Source organism: Poecile atricapillus, chromosome 2, assembly GCF_030490865.1.
Source record: "Poecile atricapillus isolate bPoeAtr1 chromosome 2, bPoeAtr1.hap1, whole genome shotgun sequence".
NCBI lineage: Eukaryota > Metazoa > Chordata > Aves > Passeriformes > Paridae > Poecile > Poecile atricapillus.
Window position 1 is genome coordinate 126745798 of NC_081250.1, and position 23161 is coordinate 126768958.

At 35.8% G+C, this 23161-nt stretch overlaps 1 protein-coding gene across 2 annotated transcripts in view; it reads left to right on the plus strand.

Annotated features, from left to right (window-relative positions):
* The window catches only part of RALYL (RALY RNA binding protein like), a 176921-nt gene that overhangs the window by 130458 nt on the left and 23302 nt on the right, over nucleotides 1-23161 (plus strand). For both annotated transcript variants that reach the window (XM_058832217.1, XM_058832218.1), the window contains exons 4-6: nucleotides 11075-11122; nucleotides 14858-15021; nucleotides 15669-15749. In XM_058832217.1, coding sequence (XP_058688200.1) covers nucleotides 11075-11122; nucleotides 14858-15021; nucleotides 15669-15749 — 293 coding nt within the window. The remainder of the gene's footprint in view (nucleotides 1-11074; nucleotides 11123-14857; nucleotides 15022-15668; nucleotides 15750-23161) is intronic.

Here is a 23161-nt window from a genome sequence, read left to right on the forward strand (position 1 = left end):
ATCCTGCTTTGTGCAAAGGATGTTTAATGTTTTAAAAGCAATATATATATTTAAAATACCAACATCTTTCAATTAGCCACATTAGCTCTCCATTGTTTGAAATTTCCTAAAAGAAATGATGCATAATTATCACCTCAACAAAACAGTTATCATTCTCTCTAGATAATTGGATTGGTTATCCAATTATTAATCACCAGCTATTTGTTGGCAGCTGATTTATCGTAGCATTCTAGATGTAAGAGTTTACCACTTGATAAATTTCAGATAATACTGCATGCAGATTTGTAACCGGTCATTGGTCTGAGCCTTAAAATTAAAATCTCATTTTTTAGGATACAGCCAATGCAACATCTTTTAAAGCCTGTACTAGTACTATATGGTGAATAGAGGCCATAATTATTTGAATTCTTTGAATTAATTGTTTTTGGTTTCTAACTATAATTGTATGTAACTTCCATAATAACATGTGGTCAATATAACTTCAACACATGCAGAGGCAGAAAATTCCATCATAGCAACTAATAATTTTATCAAACACGTAAAAATATTTCTCTTCTCTGTCAGATGTCATTTCATAATATGTCCTGTAATGCTGAATTCAGAAGAGACTGGGAAAGAGAAGAGAGGAACAACTGATTTTTTTTTTGAGTCTTGTGAAAAAAGATTAATTTGCTGACAGCTGCAGAGAATGGGATTATTTCTGGAAAAGCAGGCAATAGCTCTTCATTGAAATGGTCATTGAAAATGCATGTATTATATACATCTGGTTATCAGCTGAGAAGCAATCTGGTCTCTGAATTTTTCAATCTTTTTATAGCTTTTTTGTTTTGATTGATTGTTTGCTGTAAGCAGTATAATTTTAGGTGGAAAGCCCAGAGAGAAACATAAGTGAAAATTAATGGATTGTATGTATTTATTTAATGATGAATAGCTGTCTTCATGGAAGAAAGAAGAGAGATACAAGTAAAATTAGCACTAATTAATGCATTTTTACATTTTTAGTGGAAACACTAGAGGTCTGTGTTAGCTACATGGTCCTCTTTCTAGAAAGTATTTGACAGTAGAAAATACTGAAAAGCCGTACTTTTTCCAAATAATATCTTAATCACAGTAACTTTCAAATGCAGATACTTACTTCTACAAGAGACAGAGTCATTTTGGTGGGCTCAGATTCTTGGAAGAACTTGGAAATGCTTCTAAAATACAGAAAGTAAATTTCATTATTTTTCTTACAGAAGATTAATTCTAAGATGCATCAAATGACTTGAATTTGCCATTCACATTTCTTCCTCTTGCTTAGTAGAGTGTTTTCTTTCCTGCAAGGCCATTTTGCAGATCTATAGGAAATTCTGCTCTCATATATTGGATTGAGGGATCCCAGTCTGCAGAAGTGAGATAGTTTAAATAAAAGCCTAGTCTTTGCAGGGTGTCTTAGAATAATGCTCAGTCCACTTCCAAAATACGCAAATCTTTTCAATTCACAGTCAGTTTTTTTGGGGGGGTTTGGTTTGTTATTGTTTTTTTAATGACAATAGGCTGTAAGGCACAAAATAGTATGTAGCCATGGAGCATCCTCTGTAACAAATTCCATCACTCTTGTTCCTCGTCCTGGTTATCAGGTAGCACCACTGGAAGGAGCAAACACTGTTCCTACCATTCCTACTGTTCCCACCCAACTTCTGAAGAGAGAGAGCTAAGAAAATAATTTTCCTTCAGCAGAGGGAAAATACAAAAAGAAGAAATATTAGATTCATTTTGCTCTGTTATTATGACACAAGTAAAACTACCAACCAGAACATAATCTTGTAACTCTTATTCATATTCAGGCCAGGTATTCAGGAGCTGTTTTCATGAAAAACACAGGAGAACTGAATACACTTGACAATTATTTAAACTCATTGTTTAGACCCAGGCAGTAATTTCAGAAAACCACCTGGGCTTTCTGATTTAGGCAGCAGTAACAGATTCTCTGCTTTTGCAGAGAATATCCTTTAAAGCAGCCAGCTCTTTGATTAGGTGTGAGGTTTAGCCTGGAGGCAGGAGGCACATGTCAGGGTTCTGCAAAGGCTCATTACTGGGTGAGACTTTCAGAGTAGTCGTAGAGAGACAGGAGGGATTTGGGATTTGACAACACATATGGATATCTGTGGAAGACACTCAGAATCTAAACCATTTAATTTCAGGTAGTAGTACTGATATACTTCTCTTCCAGTTTTCCAAAACCCACAAGGCTTAAGCTTTTCTATAGCTGCCTATTTTCCATTATTTTATGACTCTGAAACGGGTATGAATACAGCTATTTTATAAATTTATAATTTCTTTTTTTTTTGCTTGAAGCTCTCTCACAAGAAGTAGTTACAAAGCTACAGTAATAATAATGTTGGTCCATTGCTGTGACTGAATTTTTCAGTGGTTTTGTGACATTACTCAATGTTTAAAGATCCTGGATTATGTACTTTTTCTACTGATCTGCAATCTAAATCTAATTATTTTATTAGATTATGGTTTCTGCATTTGTCTGATTTTTTCATTCTACATCACTTCCACTTTTCCACACACAGAGCAATATATGTATTGCCAAAAAAAAGGCTAATGATTTAGCCAGAAAAATGTTATTTTCTTAATCTGCAATTCCTAAATTAACTAATTTGCAACAAACTCAAGAGCTATTAATCTTAAAAAATTCTTTTTCCCCTCTCTGACTTAAATAATGTCAGTAGCAATGTTCTTCACAATTGGGAAAGGCAGGAGCACAAGATCACTCTTTTTCTTTTCTGGTTATTCTATTTCCCTTTCTAATTTTTTTTACTGTTGACTATTTCTGTCTTCCAAGACTTCCCTTTCCCTAGCAATTCTAGAAAAACAGTACATATCCCTATAATTTATATGTTGGTTTAGTAATGAATAATTCCTCAGCACTGAATATTTATACTCTCAGCTATGTAACCAGATAGTCAGGAGGTTTTCTAGAGGAAGGAACATTATGCACAAGAGAATGTTTTTGAAAGAAGTTCAGGAGGCTGAAATTTTCAGGGAGTGTAGGACAGAAATCTGGGAACATAACAGAGAAGAAAGTCATGAGAAAAGGAAAACTTAAAGAAACAAAAAGGGAGATATTTTCTTACAGTGGAAGATGGAGGGAGGAGGAAGGACAATATTTGCTGGGCAGGTACCCTCAACATGGAACAAAACAGTTTACATTCAATTTGCTTTTTTGTTTTCCAAACATCAGTGACCAACCCATGACTTACAGAAAATAGTATTTGAAAAGGTCTATGTTAGCAGTATTCTTATTTCCTGTTTCTGAGGTATCAACAAAGCATCTTGCCATAGTAGTCTATATGGGCTTCTGTGAGTATTTAGTATGAACAAGCTTACTGTGGCAGTCACGTGAAGAAATATCATGAGACCTAGCTCCCAACACAAAACACATCTGAAAATTGAAACATTTTTCATCCTTCTTATGGTTGTTGAATATGAAAGACTTTATTTATTCTTACGAGTTTCCAGATCATTACAAAGAAGTTTTATTTCAATTTCTTCCTCTTGATAGATATATTGAAAGATAGAATTCTGAAGTTTTATATTTCGAGTTTCAAATTCCCTATAATGCTGTACAAATCAGTTAGCCTGTGTCTACCCCTTGCTCTTCTGCCTGTGTTTCTCTAACTGCTTTTTACAATAATAACAATTGAAATTCTTCTTAATATTAAGTTCTTAGCGCACTAGACCTTAAACAAATATTTCAAGTGGATCTGATGGCTGATTACATGCTTGAAATCAGTTTGATCTTTTTCACCAGAAACTGAAATTTGATCCATCTAACCTAACATCTTATTTGCACTTGAGCTGCAAGAGAAAAATATGCTTAAAAGAGCAATGAAAGACAGCCAGGGCTGCTATGTGAACTTTTACTTGACAGTTTGCTTCCCACCCTTCTGTTGTAATATAACTGGCAGCTCCTTGATGAAGAGATTCCTTCTTTGAAGTTCAGCCAGCTGTAATAGCAATCAGTCAGTGGATTTCCTTCAAAAGTTATTGCTCCACACCAGTCTGTGTATTCATTGGCTTTCTAAAAAGTAAAGTCAGGAGCAAGAGAGGAGGCAGTGCAGAAAGAGGTATATCAGAGAGAAACATTGTGCAGAGCAAATTGGAACTTTCTGATGCCTTTCATGTTTGTTAAAAATTTTTAAAAAGATAAAGAGCTTCAGGCTAGGAGTTATTGCCTTTATTGTTGTTCTGTTAATAGCTTTTGTGTGATATCAAGGAACTACTCACATCTTGCTGTACTGGATCATTCAACTGTGCATTTGCATACTGTGGTATAACCCTAATTTGAAATAAAATCACAATATGTCCTGAATTTAGGCAAGCTTTCAACTAATAAAATGAATTGGATCATAGATTATTTTCTATAAATTTAGCTCTATCTGAGATTTGACCTTCTTTACAAACCACTTTCCAACTACCTTGGTATATGATGCCTTGCACACCATAATTTGAAAAGAAGCAGTACTGTGTCAGGAGGTTTTATGATCATATTCAATAGTCTCTGTTTGGCTCACACTGGTGTTGATTTCAGGGGTCTTGATTTTGGCTGTTTTGCTTTCAGTTACTTTGAGGTAAAGTTTTGCTTAGTTTTAATTATGAACTATAGTCCAAAAGCACTATGTAGCTATCCATTGAGTTCAGTGGGTTTTTTTTATCTCCGGTTCAGGCCAGATCCTTATAATTCTCACCATTCTTCAAGCCAAAGTTCAACTTTTTCCACATTAGCCATACATGCTCTTTGTGCATGCACAGGTTTAACAGGTTATAGTAACTTCAATGCTGATGTAGCTCAAAAAAAAAAAAAAAGGGAATTAGGTCATATTCTGCATTATCAATAGTAGGGTAAGAGTTTTATTGCTAACAGTTTAATTAATTCTTCAAATTCTTTCATTTCTAAAGTCTTCAGCTTTTGTTCTGAAATCATTTAAGGATCAATTTTTCTCAATAAAATTAAATCCTTCACAACATATTAGAGCATAATTAAAAGTTGGAGAATAAGCCTTAAATGTGAAGTAGAAATAACAGAGTGAATCTGTCATGCATGACCAGGAACTGACAGTTAACTTTGTTATGGTAGTGATTCTGTTGCTAATGCCAATTCATCTGTTTAATTTGAAAGGTATAAACTGATTTCCAGCAAGTATAGAGGTTTGGTTTTTTTTTCTTTTCAGTTACCTCTACTCCTGTATACAAATAAATTTAAAAAAAAATTAAAAAACAAAACAAAAAATAAATCCAAAACTGAACAAAAATTCTGAGTTCTCCACATGTGAATCCACACGTGATTCTCTTTATTCTCAAGAATAAGGATGGAAGGTTGAATCAGCTGCCATCCTGTAGCCTGCTACTTTTATAAAACATTTTGATAACCACACAGATACATTTACATTACCAATCAGTATGATTTGACTTCATAAATTGCACTCAGGACACTGAAAGTTCTGTCTCTTTCACATCTCCATTTTGCTGCTTTAAACCCTGAGCTGCTCAATACAAAATAATTAAATTACATCAGTAAACTTAATGTAAATGAGAATACAAATTTAACTTAAGCCTTTTGACAGCTTGAAAAATAGAAAGGAAAGCATGTGATGTAATTTTCTAGATTTCTTTTTTCTTTTACATGGACTGTCACATTTCACTTGATTAATTTTTTGTGAGCCATGCTTTTGTATTTCATTCAGTGCCTCTAAGACAGCTTCTCTGAAAAGTACATAAAGTTTCAGAGTTCTGTTTTTTCTAATCTTAAATAGTCTTTCAGCTCCAGCGCTACCACTATGATTTTCATTTAATCTGCTGTTCAGTGAAATGTTGTGGAAACACTAAACCCATCACTTCTTCCTACATCTGTCAGTGAGAGTCTGCAGACAATCTGTAGCTGTCAAACCAAGTCTAATGACACTCCTTCAATGTATACAATATTATTAACAAATTGGGTAATCAATCACATGTGTATGGTTTGACAGCAGTACCTTGAACATATTGAATTTAAAACAGATTTTTAAGAGGCAGGACCCATCTCTCTTGTACTAGGGAAGAAAAAATATCATATGGACATTACAAACTCCCCAGTCAGACTCTGCAATTAAAGGACACCTTGAGAAATGGTTGGGCCACTGGAAATCTTTTTCTTTGCCTTACTATAAAATGTTCCCATGGGAAAGATAAATAATTGGACATTACTTTAGATGACAGAAAAACAGTTTTGCAACAGGAGGAGAAAGGCCAAGGTGGCATTAGATAGGTTTACACAGGTATCTTTATATTAAAAAGCTACTATTTTGTTTCTAAATATCATCAGGATAATGTTGTTAAGCATAGGCTGTGCCTGCAGCCACAGTAAATAATTTTAATCAGGAGGAATTCTAATACTTAGCTGTACAGAAAATTGTTGGGGTTTAGTTCTGCCTGCATCACTATTGTCTGTCTTGCTTCTATAAACAGCTCTGGAACCAGACGATCCAGGTGAATATTGATCTCAATGTCTTTGTTCTTGTTTGCTTCACAAGCTTTGCCTAATCCTCTGCGGGAAAACGCCTTAGTGTTTTAATTATCTGACTGTGTATACACAACTTTAAATATTTGTCCAAGTTTTGCCTAAAATTCAGGTTGCACACTAAGTTCAACAGTTTTCCCAAAATACATTTCACTGGCATGAGAGAATTCTTGGAAGAGAGGATAAGAGTAAAGAAGAAACATATCTAGAGACAGAAAAAATACAGCCTGATCATATTGCAAATAAATTCTGCCTAGTGCCTGCTGAAAGATATTTCAATGGAAAATGGAGTACTGTATGCCAGCTTTTCTATGTATACATGTCCTCCTTGGACAAAATGCACCTCTCCAGATTAGAATTGCAAAAAATTTTTTTCAGTTTTGCAGAAAAAAAAAATATCCATTTACAGTGTTACATTCCATGCTGGACTATTTGAAACTTAACTCCTTATTTTTGTCCCACTCAGGAAAAAATATATCTTGCTTTTATTAATTAAATAAATGTGCAGAATTAAAAAGCAAAAAAAAATCTTTATTGACTTATGGTTACAAAATTACTATGCAATTTTATCCTTAATTGAAATATCCAACTAGTAGGTTATGTTCAATTGTTTGGCATTTTGGGACAAGTGATTGGGGATTTTGGTGTTAATCTGTTCTTTTTAACTCTATGTATTTGCCCTCATAACTTCCTTATGGAAATGAATTTAAAATACTTCTTTGCAATTACTTTTCCTCTTCCAGCCCCCTCTTTTTTCCTGTAAACATCTAATATATTAGTTGAAGGAATCACTGAAAAAATTGTCTTTTGGCAGTAAGTCTGTCAGCAAAAAAAGCAGGCTCAGGAGAATGTCCTCTTTCTCTGCAGGATGTATAGCCTGAACTGCAAAACAGCAGTGTCCCTCCACTTCTATCAGCATTCTCATCCTTACCTAAAACTGAACTTCCTTTAAAGTAAAGGTGGGATTCAGCCTATCAATTTGATTCATGTCTGAGAGGGTAGGTAACCATCCACTGAAAAGTGCCTGAAATGTCCACCGTTCTTTTCAACCGTTTATGAAAGTAACTTCCATCTGATTGATTTTCTAGCAGGTAAAGATTCCATCTCTCAATGCTCTTCTCTAAATCATCTAGTTACCCTCACTGACTTCCTTTTTAACATATCAGTTTAAACAGATTCTCTTTTACGCTCAACAGGAACAATTTCTAACACTCTTTTCACATGGCATGAGAAATGATTTCACAAATGATTGGAATACTAGTTTCAACCATTAGGTTGATATGTGCTTCCCAAAAAGAGTTTGATTGAAGGAATATTGCTTTTGTATTTAATATTTTTATTCAGGCCTCACAACAGAGAAGCAATTGACAGTATAAATGGCGATAGCACCGTCAATTAAATTAAGATACATTATGCCTAGTTTGTCAACATTTATGATTTAAATATATCTTTGTACCTGTGGAAAGGAAAAGCGGTATTTGCTAAGGCTGTTTTAAATGGAAGATAAAAGTCTTGTTGCCAGGAAAATAACAAAAGGTATTTCTTCTGTGTTCTTCATTAACTCTACTAAAGTTAGAATAACTTCACAGGAATCAGTTATACCACTAATGTTTGGAGCTAAGTTAAAACAGGATGTGATCACTAGTTTATAAACATCTTTTGAGGGCATAGCATGGACAATGGAAAAAAGATTGTACTTTTGTAGTAATGTATGTTCAACATCATAACATCCATAAGTTTATTTCAAAGATGCAGGAGTGTAACACCCTATTTTCCCACTTGGCACATGTGCAACTGCTGGCATGCACAGGAACTTTGAATACATACAGTATCATAGCTCTGAAAATATGGCCATGGGGGAATCATTTATTCTTCAGGCATACACAATTTTAAGGATATGCATAGAGTTAAGTGAAACCAAAAAAGCTTGTACAAGATTGTCTTTGTCATACTAAGTTAGGAAAAGGAACCATGACTTTTGCTTTGTAGAAGCATTTTATTGATGAGGGTTTTTTTGCCTCATTGTGAGATACACGTAAAGCAGTATCTTTTACTGTCTACTGCATTAATATCAGCATCATGCACACAGTTCTATTGTTAATATTGTAGAGATGCCATATGTCTGTGGGTAAGTAATCTGCCTGTTTACAGTGCCATTAGGAAACTGCTGACTCCACCAGTTCACAGGCTCGTTGAAACCTTTCTCTGCTTCTGACCTGCTGAGTATTTGGTATTCAACACTATGAGTGATTACCTGCTGCCTCCATTACACAGACTGTTGGGTTGTTAAGGAATAACTCTCAAGAGGTTAAGAGCTTTGCAGTCACCTTGATCTCAGTGCCAGTGATTATCAGTGCTAATTTTCTGCTTTACACTGCAGCATTGACCAAATCTTATGTCTGTCCCTTGACAGAAGTAGGAACAATTATGTCTGCATATGGAGACATGTACTAGTTGTTTTCTCACTATAATCTCTTCAACATATTATTACAGATGAAACATCATCGTTCAACTTAAAATTTTCATGCCCACTGAGGGGCCAGCAGTCATTCTGTCCTATGAGACAGAGCTGAGTTACTACAGAAAAATATAATCGTCCTTCAGCCTTATTCTAACTGGTGCCAGAGAACTAGTCTTCACCAATTTCATGTTCTTCAACCTTGAAAAAGTGAATTTGTCCGGTCTTTATGCAAATTAAATAAATGTCAACTCCAGGCGAAGGGTTTCATGTGACAGGGCTTTGAAATTTAATATTTTTTCTTCAAATTGTCTGTTATCTTCTACTTAAAAAAACACACATTGAATACTAAGTGTGGGCTTACTGAAGCTATTAATCATTCAGCTAAATAAAATCACTAGGAAGCTGTGAATAGCTGTAAATGAAATAATAGCTTTGATACCTGCTACTTCTTAGTTTCATGCAGACTAGAGTGAAAGACAAAAGTAGAGGTGTCATAGTTTAGGAAAAAAAAATCTAGTTTTGCATTAAGATACAGAAATGTGATCACTATACACAGTCTACTATAATTTGATGATATTTTGCATCCTTTACCACACACAGCTGCTGGGTTCTAGTATCTCAGGACTGTTTAATTTAGTAAATGTTTCACATGAAATGGATCTTGGGATTTCTTTTCTCAAATAAATTACAAAAAGGGCCATGGCCATCTTCAGCTCTCATGATCTTCAACTGCAATATTGTGCAGGCAGATAGTACAACTTATTCTATTATTTGCAGTCGGGCACTTGCATTTGAAAGAGGTGTGACAGAGATGGAAATTGTGCCCTGACCTGATTTGGTAGAATTCTTGACACATTCTTCAAATTAGGCGCTAAAAATCCCATTTTACTCAATGTTCAAGAGCAGAAATTATCCACAAACTCATTCCCTGCAAAGAAAAACTTATTTAATATGTAGCTGGTCTTTAATGTCTCTTCTAACCTATATCACCCTATCATTTTATAATGTCCCCTTATCTTCATGGAATATTTTTTGTTGTGCTTTGTCCTTTCTACCTCTCTCTCTTCTACCTTTTAACTTTCTTACTTAAAACTTCTCCTTCTTTCGTGATACTTTCTTCATGCTTCTTACGCTCACTATTCACAATTGTCCTTCTCAGGACAGTGAAAAACTTAGAATATGTGTTACTAGGCATAATAATAAACCCTTGTGACTTTTCCATGCAGAGCCTTTATTGGCTCAATGGTTTGTTGGTTTTGGGGGTTTTTGGGTGTATAAGATGTATAAGACTTCTCTGCTATTTTTTCATCACAAAAGTAGAAAGATGCTAATGGAATTGAAAACCAGGAAGATCAGTCTGGGGTTGACTTTGTTATTGACAGTTCAAAAATAGTTTTCTCATGGACTTGTGCAATTTTGCATGTTTGTTTCCCTTGATGGTGCCTGGTTTTTCCCAGATATGCGCATTCCCTCCTGAACCTGAGAAGAAATGCATCCCTGTAACAGTTATTTAGCACTTATTTTTTTAACTTTTCACTTTTTTCTCTTTTTGATGAAAATAATTTGGTGGACTCAAGGACCAGCAAGAAGTCCAAGCCTTTTCATGTTTCTCTAAATCAAAGTGACTGTCTTAGCTCACCTTCTCACCCATTTCCCACTCTTTCATGTATTTAACTGTCTTCCTCCAGCACTGATGATGCTATGTTAGACCGAAAAAGAAGAGGGTGTCAGTTTTGGAATGCTAACTTCATTTGATCACTCAGAGAATTACGCTATAGTGATCCTCTAATTACAGAGCTGTCTCACTGTGTTAAATCCTTTCTGTATGTGCTGTCAGCTGTTTACACAGTTCAGCGTGCCCCAGACTTCACATTTCCAAATATACAGGGATAGCTGACAACAGCATTGACAAACATAGAGTACATTGTACATGGTACAAAAGGAGTGGAAGGACTTTGAAGAAGGGATAAAAATTTGAGAGTAGGCCAATACTACAACAGCAATTTTAATCAATGTGCATTTTCCTATAAACCAGTTCATTCTTGTTTTTCTCTGTTTTTCCACAGTGGTTATGTCTTTGATTATGATTACTACAGAGATGATTTCTACAATCGGTATGTGTTCCTATATTTTTGTACATCCTACATAATTTCTAACATTTCTTGATAATATAATCCCACTATTTGGTTAAACAAGTCAGTTGTGGTTTTATCTATTATTCATTGAATTATTTCTATCGTGTATCAGAAGACTATTTTTAATATCTCACAGAGAAGATTACCACCACCAAACGCATGCTTACGAAACCTGTCTTTTGATTTTATCCTTCTCTAAGGGCTTTTGGGATATTTGCTGTGCTGAACAGTTTAATGGTAGTCTAATAGAGTTCTTCTAGACTTACTTTCATTGAGATGTACAGTGGCTGTGAAAATCTTCAGTACGATGTTTCTGGCTTGGTCTTTTCTTCCTGTGTTTGAAAAGATACAATATCACATCAAGAATGTTCCAAGAACTTTTAGAAGTCCAGAAGAACCTTGAGTGGAGCAAAAGAGCAAGCTACAGGAAAAAAAGAATTTGGACGCCTGTGCAACTGGAGATTCTGCCTTGAGTAGCTACACACAGCCTCTCTCAGCACTGTGAAAATGTATTTATTCAGTTGTAGCAGAATGCCCACAACACAGGAGTAGCATGAATGATCACAGATAACCAGCTTGTTGTCCAGCAGTGCTGTGTCTGCATTAACACAGCTTGGTTGGCACAAGACAAGTGAATCAGAGAGGAACTAAGCATTGCTCCACCAACCTGTTCTAATCTGATATTTATTTTATGTTAAGCAACAGACAGTAGCAAGGGAACAGCTTACACCCAGAAGTTAAGTTAGCACATGCTATATATCTTTCTGCTTAGGAACACAGTAGGAAAAATGTAGAAACAGTATTTTTATGTTTGTTTTCTCCTGATGCGGGTGCAATTTGAGCCACTACTTTTGGTTTTGTATGTAAATCATCATGCCCTCTTTGGACAAAGATAAAAATAGTGAGATATAAACATATGAAGTAAAAGCTATCAAAGCAGTTTAATCCTGCTCAGCCCAGCCTTTGCAGTAGTAGTAGCATGTGTTCTGTAAAAAGTTAATTTCCATAGGCTTTTATTTTTTTTTTTTTTTCTAATGTTACAGCTCTGAACTTCATCTGTGGAATTGTATGTTTTTAAACAGAATAGTGCTTCTCCTCTATGCCTCATGAATATTAAAGTTATGTGTCTAGATTTTTCCTCAATTCTGTATGTTATGGGTAGCAGAAATTATTAACTATAATGGTTATATTTTTCCGAAAAAATAAAATAAAAACAAAACAAACTTATTGGACATCAGGGGTTGTTTCTGTGGAACTTGGTGTCTCTTGATAATTGTGTTGTTATGGAAAACCATTGGCAGTGAAATGTATCTGCAGATCTATTCAGTAGTATAATTTTTTAAATTTAGAAATCTTCCAGAATTAAGACAGCAGTTTAAACTTTCATGGTAGAAAACCTGAATATGAGGTTGGCCTCATAAGGCTGGACATGCTGGTCTTCTGAAAATAAATACACAAAGTGAACAATCTATTTTAGATAAAAGTGAATGGAAAGAAAAGATGAAAATCTCAATATAGTAGTCATGGAAAAGAAAATCCCATTGAAAATTTGGTGTACAAACTATTTATAGGAAATATAAACTAAGAAATATAGTCATGATTCTTTGACTTTTTGAAATTCTGAACTTTCTGAATTTCTATGTTTTATCTCAAATCATAGATCTTGTTTTCTAATATTACAGCCAATTAATATTATTAACTTTCAAGCCTCCCTGAAGGGAGAATATGTCTTTCTTACCTTGACTAAAGCAGTGATGTTGTCAAAAAGGGTGTTAGGAATAGGTAGAATTTTTAAATAAAATATGTACGAAGACAGATTGTCAAGATCAGAACTGTAAATTTAGAAGGATGACTGAAAGAAGAGGCATAGTTGTATGCACAATAATGATTACTGGGGCAAAGAATTGCTCTGGAGCTGAGCACTTCTCTTTATCATTTCTCATATTACAAGCACAAGAAAAACAGGCATGGTACATCAAAACTATAAATGGAAGCATTATTTTTAAAAAAAAAATCTTATTGGAATATATAGAATGTGATAAAACAAAATATCAAGCCCAAAACTTTGCATAATTTCACAAACAAAAGTAGCAATAGATAGTTAACAGTCATTTAGATAACTGTTCTTTTAGATATTTCAAGAAAAGGAAGCACAGTTTCACATTTCACTATACTATCTAAATACAAACTATTGGAAGCTAAAAAGAAAATCACCTTTGGAATAATAATGACATTATGAATTTTTGCATTACAGCTTATAGCATTTCAGAAACATTTTTTTTCCAAGTAACATCAAAAAGAAGTTTGTGACCAACCTGCAGATCATTTAATATGAAAAAATGTGACAATAAACACTAATATTTGTGTTAGAAAAAAAATTGTTTAGTGTTCATCTTACACACAATTCTTTAGTTATGTTAACAAGGGCTAGAAGTTGCTCATTTGTGGGAATATTTGAGGCCATGGATTTCAGTCAGTGAGTGTGGCAGGATCTCTGTGTCACATTTTGTAGATAGCTATGGAAAAGGAGGGAGATGGTTACACTTTCTGTAGGACTATAGTACAGACAGAAGTGTGGTTTCATTTAAGCACTAGGTATGTACTTGCCAGAAAATTTGTTAGAAGATTTAAGTTTGGGTCTGCTTCGCGTTCAGCATAGTGTTAGATGCTGTGGTGAGTGAATTAGTTTCTTTTGTGTCTGTTTTCAAATGTGTATCTATTTGCCCAGCTGGGTGACAGTACCCACAACTGTGAAAATTAGACATGTGGTTATAAATTTCCATAATTACCAGTTTCAAATAAATTTGAGAATATTTTATGAGGATGTTTCTTATCCCTCTGCTTCAGACTATAAACTGGAAATCTTTTTCTGAACTTTCTTCTCCTGACCTATCACATCCAGAGCCCATATTTCTTATGTTCTAAATATATCTGTAGCTTTGATTACCTTTTCTACTGCCTTTATTTCCCTCTACACAGGTTAGTTACCTGCTGTCAATAACTGTATTTTTAGGATTAAGCTATTCTCTTTGGGAAGGAAAGTTCATTTTTTCATAGAGTATCTTTTATTTACTGTAGTGGTAAAATTCTGAATATCTGCCTGCTACAGTGGTTTTGGTTTGAACAATTTTTTTTTTATTATTATTTTTTTTAAATTAAGCATGCTTGGGTATTTTAGTATTTCTACACCAATTCATTCTTCAATAAAGAGAACATATGCAAAGACTTATTTCACAAACTGCAGGATATTTCTTTATGGTGATGGTTGTCTTCAGGAAAGTTCTCTTTTGTACTTTACTTTTACATCTTTAAGAATAGCAGATAGAAAACTAGAATTTAAGCCATGCATGTAATAAAGGAGCTGAAATGTCACAACAAAATGTACTGTTGGCTGTGAACAATGAAATTATGTGGACCTGTGGAAAGCAAGTTATAGATTTTCCATACGGCAAATAGCAGAGTCCCATAATACATCCTTCATTTAAATGACACACAAAAAATCCGAACTGGTCTGTGCACCGGCGTGTGACTGAAATCTGAATAAGGCACGTAAATGTGCATAGGTCCTTGAAACCTAATTTGACTTGATATAAAGTGATTACGGTTTCAAAGGGTAATTTTCTCGAAGATAACATGCAAATTCAGTTGACAGAGCTCCCATGAGATGAAATCACAGAGGGTTTTATGGAGTCCGGCTGACTTAATCTTTTCTAGGTTGTTTGATTACCATGGCCGTGTCCCCCCACCGCCCCGTGCAGTGATTCCACTCAAACGTCCTCGTGTGGCTGTGACAACAACTCGTAGAGGCAAAGGGGTTTTCTCCATGAAGGGAGCATCACGATCCACTTCAAGTGGGGCTTCTTCCTCAGGATCCAAATGTGAGTTGCTCATATCAGTTGAATGTTATTGAAGCAATGATCCCAGCTATTTCTGCAGCTTCCACTGTATAGCCCTACTGCAATCATTTCCTACCCTAAATCTCTAGCTTATACAACTGGTTTGATTACCAAAGCTTCCAGGCCTTTCCTGCAAGTCAAGGAGCACATTGATTACATTTTTGAAGGAAATTCTTTCGACATTTGAGCTGCTCCCTTGGCCTCAAAAAAGTCTTTCTAAAATCTCCTCTCAACCTGACTGCTCATACATCATGAGATCTTGTGAATTGCTGATAATAAAAAAAAGACAATAATCTTGTTATAGACAGACAGAGGCACATTGATTTCTGTGGAGACTTGAGGGTTGTAGGTAAGCTGGGTGGACTGGTGGGGGGTGGGGGGGGCAGGATTGGTTTATATGTACTTTTTTTTACTGGATTTCTTCGAGTGTAGAAAGAGGCAAAGTGTCTCTGTTTGTTTTATAGGAAGTTCAAAACAGGATTGGCAATTCAGGCTTATTTAACCCTTCTTTAGTGAGTTGTCCCTAGAAGAGATGATGAAAAATAGGCATTCCCTCCTCCAAGCTCACCAAACTCCCCACTCCCTAGTATGTCCTAGGAACTTCATCTTCCTCTTCGTGCATCTTTCAGCACCCACCCGTCTTCCCCTGCCCCTTATGTGGAGTGATACTGTCCTTGGAAGCGTCACTGGAAGAGGAAGAGAAAGATCAGGTAGGGATCAGATATTAGAAAGAATGAAGGAACCTCAGTAAGTCTTTTGTAGTACTAGAGTGGCCAGCAAAACATCATGCTGTCTTGTCATGAAATAAGTGAACCCATCAACAGTACATCTTGCTGGCAGAGGAGTTAATTATGACATCAACAGGACCCAGTCATATACTCTGTTTTAATAACATATTCAAATCTTACATGCTAGTATCACACAAAGAAGATGGACCTCATGAGCCCATTAGGAACCAGTCTTGATCCTATTGTATGACCTGATGATATCAGAGACCTTGAAGGAAAACATGTAATAAACATGTACATGCATGTGACTGAAAAAATGGACATGTGGTAAACACAGCTAAAAATAATGTTGTACATTCAGGAACAAGGATCTCAGGACATTCCTAGGAATGGATGTTGTTCTGACAGAGAGGTTCTGTTGCATGTACACTTAAGTTACCTCTAAATCTCCAGGGAATGAATGGGCTGGATGTCCATTACCACTAACAAGATCTTTGATGCCCAACACACAGGAAGACATCTAAATTTAGCTGTCGTATTATGAAGCTCAGACCTTAAAAGGATATCTGGGAGTAGCAACACTTTCTTTGTTTTCTGGAGGATGAACATGAGTCTAGACATTTTCATACTCACCTTGAAGTAACCCTTTCCTCAATATTTTAAATAATAAATTATGTTTTCTTCTATTATTTTAAAAGAAAGGATGCAACTCAAGATCTTTGCTCTAGGAAACTTAGAATTTAAATTACTTTGTTAGTCTTTTCCAGTCCTTGGATCTTTTGGTTTCCACACAGTGAATCAAAGCTTTAGTTAGATCTCATTTGTTATAATTTCCTGTTGTCTTATCTATATGATTACTTAGTAGTATCAGTGCGTTCAAATTACTAATTTTTCTAAAGTATGCATTAATAAGGATGGGCTTTTTTTGACTCACTTTTCCATGAAAAGAGAGTTTATTTTCAGATAAGATTTTTGGATATTTTTCTCATTGTCCTGAACAAGAATAGCTATAAAATTCTTCTAGAGAGCTGAGGATCTTGATGTTTGTTTCCCAAAAGATGGCAAGAAAGGCTCTCACCCAGAAATCTGAATTTCTATTGTAGTGAATGAGACAGAGAACATTACATTAACATAAAGTTATTTGTTCCTCAGAACTACTGCAATATTTGCTTTATTTCTTCTGCATTTCATAAAATGGTTTGCAATACTGTGTCAGGACTTAAATAATGCATAGCATAGATTACAGGATTCAACTCTAGCCCAAGTATGTGGATACTTGGCACTTGCTATAAGATTTCCAAAACACTGCCTGCAAAATATGGCAAATATTGCAGAAACTGTAAATTATTTAACAGAAGTTCAATCGGTAGTGTCCAGATCCAAACAGAGAGTGTTATGCCCCAGTGGAGGGATCCTTCAATGAATTCAGGTGTGATTTGAGTTCTAAAAGTGTCAGTCTTAGAGCTCCAGGTGACAAGATCATCCTTGGAAACAACTCTTTAACTGAAGAGAGAGATGCAAGATGCCTCACTGAAAACATGGGCTGACATTTTGACCTTTGTTAGGCTTTGTTAGGCTTCTATCCTCAATTCATTACAATGACAATTGGAAAAAAATGGATTTTATTTGATGAAGTAAATTGCACAAAATATTCTTTCTGCATGCAGCACATATTTAAAAGTATACTTTTTAAAGTATAAAGTATATAATATATATAAAGTATAAAGTATACAGATTTTCGTGCTAATTTTCCCATAGAATTACTTCCCTTTTTGTCAATTCCAGTCAACGCATCATAAATGTAGAAACATGATTTTGTTGACTTGGACATGGAATGTTTACAAGGAATGTAAACAGATTATTGTAAGACTTTTATCAGGGAAATAACAGAGCCATTCCCTTAGAACTTCAATTTGGAAAGTAGAGAAGGTATGTTTTGTAACTTCCTTCACCATTTTCTTGGAAAAGCTGGTTATATTGAATTGTGAGAGGAAGCAATTTAGTATTTTGTAGTCCCTTACTCTACACTGCTAATCTGAACCCCCTGAACTAATGAACTGTTGATTCTAATGTTTATTTATTGCTAGGTAAATAGAGGATTTCTTTAATAAGGAGAAACATAGTTCATGGGAAGGAAGCTATCTGAGTTTTAATGAAATGCAAGACCATAGAACACCTTAATTGCAAGTTTAGAATCAACAATGTCAAAATGGTATTGCCTATGCTTGGAAGATTTCACCCCCATATAGCAAAACTTTCATGAGATCATCTCCCCTGAGAGACCTTTCAGCTATAAGTAGAAATCTCATAGATATAACTGTTCACACTCAGACTGGATCCAGAAAATGAACCCATACATGTCATATTAAAGGTCAGAACACAGCAGATCTCTAAGTGAAATCACCAGAATCAAAAGGACTCACCTCTGAAAAACAGAAATCCAAAGGCAAAAGTTTATTGCTGTGCAAAGATATTACAAAATCCTAGTATCAAAAATGCTTTACTCATTGATGAGCACATCTGCAAAAATATTATCTGCCAGCACAGTAAACTCCTTTATTGACCAAAAAAGTGACAATATGCGTTTTAAATTTACTTCCAAAACATAAAATACACTAGGAAGATTTGATTTCTTTCCTAAATCTGTAATTTTTCCAGGAAGAGTTATCAGTATCTCTTTTTTTTTTTAACTCCAAAGACTAGAAAAACATAAATCAGCATTCCCAAATTGCCAGAAGTAACTCAAAAAATTAAAGTTGGTGGGTAAATCACACATAGTAGTTCTTCATGTTAATGGTATGAAGCAGTATATACGAACTGCTATTTAGAACTGGGAACAACTCACTTTTTATTACGACGTAGAAATTGGAGCTCTCAGAGTATGCACTTTCATTTTTCACATCTGAAATCAGGAGGAAAATATTAATCAAATCTTTTATACTTTGTGTGCTTGAAATTAAGGAGTAGACACTTAAGATGTTAAAATGTGTATTGAATTATGTCTTTAAATGAATTAGTTTTGACTCATAGAGTTTATATCAACTCCATCAGCTGATCCATTTTTCAGTGATATCTAAAGTAATAAAATGTGATAAAATATTTTATATTAAACGTGAAGGACTCAGATAAAAATACATGACATTTCTTCCCAAAGAAATCTGAAACATGCTTTTTTTTTGGGAATGAATCAATCTGCAGTTACAATGTTTCACAAATATAGCTGTAGTTCAACAGTAGCACTTTCATTTTTACAAATGGAATTGACCTTAATTTTATGCCTCTTATTATGTGCTGGATGTGGCTGTCTTCTTTGGTGTTAGATGGTTCAATGAAAGATGCATTCTAGAAGGCCACAAAGGGTTAGAAGAGGTCACTGAATGAAATTCCTTACTCTTGCAAATAGCATCATCATCTAATCCTTTAAGATACATCTTAAAAGTAGTTGGGGGGGGGGGGGGGGGCGGTGTCTGATTTTTCAAATTTCCAGTTTAGTTTGTTTCTCATTTGTTCTTATTCTTTTTTTGTTCCAACACTGTCCTAGCATAAATGTGTTATTTCTTTTTGACTTTTTTCATCTTCAGCAAGGAAGAAAAATGCTTCTGTCTCACTAAGGGTTTTCTATTTTTATGGTTATCTTGGTTTTTTTTCTATTTTTATGGTTCCACCTGTACTCACCAGGTCCTGATGAAAAGACAATACACTTCTCCATCTTTAGCAATACATCATTTGAGCATCCTGGCACTGCATTTTCCTTCTCAACCCAAGGATAATTCTGTCAGTGTCTTCTTCTGCTGATGAGCCTTGGTGCTAAGAGCAGGACTTCTGCTGTTAAATGTAGGGTTTTTTTCAGTGAAATCTCATCATTTTTTCAAATGTAACATTCCTTAAAATCACCTGAGCTCTTCTTCCATTCTAGTTTATATCCATGTGATATCTATCAATTCCATTTTATCAGCAAATTTCACCTGTTAATTGACATTTTTGCATCAGAATTGCTGAAGATATTTAGCCATTACTAATTTCATTAGTAATTATTCTCCCTTTCAATATATGCATTTCTGTTATTTCTGTTGTCTGCTGTCCTTTATTTATCTGTTAATTGGAAAAAAAATCCCAAATATAAGTTACTTTATTTTCCTACTCTATTGTTCAAAAGCAGATGAATAGATATTTTGGATATATGCAGCTCTGGTGTCATGCTTACCAACAGCTTTATTTCTTGCCTGAGATCAATTTAAACAAAAAAAAAAAAAAAAAAATTACATGATGTTTTACAGGAGAATTTATATACTCAAAGCAGGACACCTGGGGCACAGAATGTATAATCTTTACGTTTTATCTTTGTCATAACACTGCTTTAAAAGCCTGAAGTTCTTTCCAAGTGCTAACACAGACTCACAGCATGGATGAGTTTGGAAGGGACCTCTGGAGCTCCCCTGCTGCAAGTGCCCTGCAAAGCAAATTTCCCAGAACTGTGTCTCACCATACCCATGGGAAATAAAATTGAAATTCTCATGTTTAGATGAAATTTCACATGCTTTAATTTATGCCAAAGGTCTTTGGTGTGTCAGTGGGGTCTACTGAGAAGAGTCTGGCTTTGTCTTCCTCATTCTCTGTTGTACTGGGGAGCCCAGAGATGGACACAGTTCTCCAGATGTGGCCTCACAAGTGCTGGTAGAGTGGTGTGCCAGGTTTGGCTGGGGCAAAGTCAATTTTCTTCTCAGTAGCTCCTATGGGGCTGTGTTGTGGATTTGTGCTGGAAACAGCATTGATGACACAGGGATGTTTCAGTTACTGCTTAGCTTACACAGAGTCGAGTCCTTCTCTGCTTCACCTGACCCTACCAGTGAAAGGATGGGGGTGCACAAGGAGCTGGGAGGGGACACACCTGGGACAGGTGACCCGAGATGGCCAAAAGGATGTTCTAGACCATGGTATCATCTTCAACAATAAATTAAGGGGCAGGGTGGCTAGGGCTTGTTCAGAGCATGCCAGTTGGTGTTTTCATTTGCATTGCTTTTATTTCTTGGACTTTATTTCTTTCTCTGTTGTTTTCCACTATTATTATTATTATTATTATTATTATTATTATTATTATTATTATTATTATTATTATTATTATTGTTATCATCATCATCGTCATCATCTTGTATTTCAATTAATAAACTGTTCTTATCTCAACCTGAGTTCTCTCACTTTTATGCTCATTATTTTCCTCCTCCCATCCTTCTGCATGTTGGAGGGAAGTGAGCAACTGTGTGGTGCTTAGTTGCTGGATGCAGTTAAACTGTGACAAGGAAAGAATCTGGCTCATGTTCAGCTTATTCTTCATCAGGATCTTTCATAGTTTGTCTTTGGTAGTTGCTGCTTACCACAGAAATACCCACTACACTATAATTTAGAGTGGAATTTCTCTAGGAGAATAATTTTGAAGACTTGTACAATCCTCTGCAAGGTAAATCAATGAGCAATTCAAATAATTATGCCATCACAATGTTGGAAACAGAGAGAAAGTTTGGAACTTGTTCAGACTGGTTGAGATTTTTTTTCTTTTTTCTTTCAGTCCTTTTTAGTGTTAACTTGAAGCAAATGACTCTATGATCATAGAATCTAGTCTATGATCTATGAATCATAGAATCATTTAGATTGGAAAAGACCTCCAGATCATCCAGTTCAGCCTTTAGCTGATCACAACTTTGTCAACTAGACCACAGCACTAAATGTCAGCCAGTGGTTTTTGTGTGCCTTCAAGGATGGGACTTCCTACGCAGCCATTTCCAATGCTTAACAACTATTTCCATAAAGAAATCACTTCTATCATCCAACCTGAACCTCCCCAGCTTGAGGCAATGTCCTCTTGCCCTATCACTAGTTATCTGGGAAAACTGGACACCTCCCGCCTATCAAACTTCCTTTCAGTTTGTTGTTGAGAGTGATAAGGTCTCCCCTGAACCTCCTTCTCTCCAGGCTAAACACCCCCAACTCCCCCAAACACTTCTCATATGAAATAGCTCCTAGACCTTCCACCAGCCTCATTGCCTTCATTGTCTGTCTCTGGATACTCTCCAGCACCTCACTCTTTCTTCAGAGCTGAGGTGCTCAGAACTGGACACAGCACTCAAGGTATCTCACCAGTGCTGAGTACAGAGGGACAATGACTGCCCTGGTCTTGCTGGCCACACTAGCGCTCATACAGGCCAGGATGCCATTGGCCACCTTGGCCACCTGGGCACACACTGGCTTATGTTCAGTCATCTGTTGCCCAGCATCCCCTTGTCCTTTTCCACTGGGGTTTGCTCCTTGAATCCTTGTTGTTCCTTCTGGAGCTATCCTCTTCACAGCCTAGTTTTTCCAGAGACACCACATGGAAGCCCCCTGTGCAGCAGACCTGAGTTGAACAGCAGCGCTATGCATGTGCCTGTTTCCTTGTTAAACTCAGATGTGCAAATGTTTTCTGCTTTGCCTAGACTAGAAACAAATACCATTAGGTCCTTGCAGTGTGACTTCTGAGTCCGACATTTTGGGCTTGGCCAGCCTGCAGCTTGCCAGTCAAGGGAGCATCCCTGACACAACAGCTTGGCTGCACAGAGTGTGTTGCCAACAGGTTTCATAGTGGGTTGCTGCCAGCACTTAGCATTCCCCATTGGAGCAGTTCACGCCATTTCACTCTGGATTCTGAGCTACCTTGCTACTCCAACATGGACCAGCCACTGCCCCTGGGGAAGCCATAACCTTCTAAATATATAGTTGTCAGAATCTTAATATTTTGTTTCTGATCTGTGGGAAAGGAGAGTGACCCGTTATTTCTCTAACATTTTAAACCCTCACTCTATATAAATACACAAAATAATTCCATCAAATACTGTATAGTATATAAGAGCCTAGCAAAGGTTAGTTTTATGCTTTTTCTTTAAGTCCTTGTGTTCATTCAATGTGAGACCAGAGGTTTCAGCCTATACTGTGAGATAATGCAATTTCTCAATATGAGCACGATTAAACAAGTGAATTACCGCATATAACATCCTACTGCCTTTAGCTGACATTATACTATAATGCACATGGCCCAAACACTAAGATAAAAATCTTTGGTTTCAACCTCAGTGAATATGCTACAAGTTTGGAATAACGCTAATTTGAAGCAAACACATACTCATCAGCTATCACTGAAGTAAGCAATAGCTTGTCTTCATGCTTTCTCATCAGATTGAGTGCCAAATACAAATCACCTGAGACACATGATAGCAGATATGGACAAGGATCAATGAACAGGACTTATGCAGCAAGATGCAGCCAGAAGACCCTTTTGACAGAAAGGGAACATGTTCTTCTTCACAGCAGAACATCCCTTTTGCCAGGCTCAATAAGGACCCTCCTATTGAGTGTATCCATGTTCT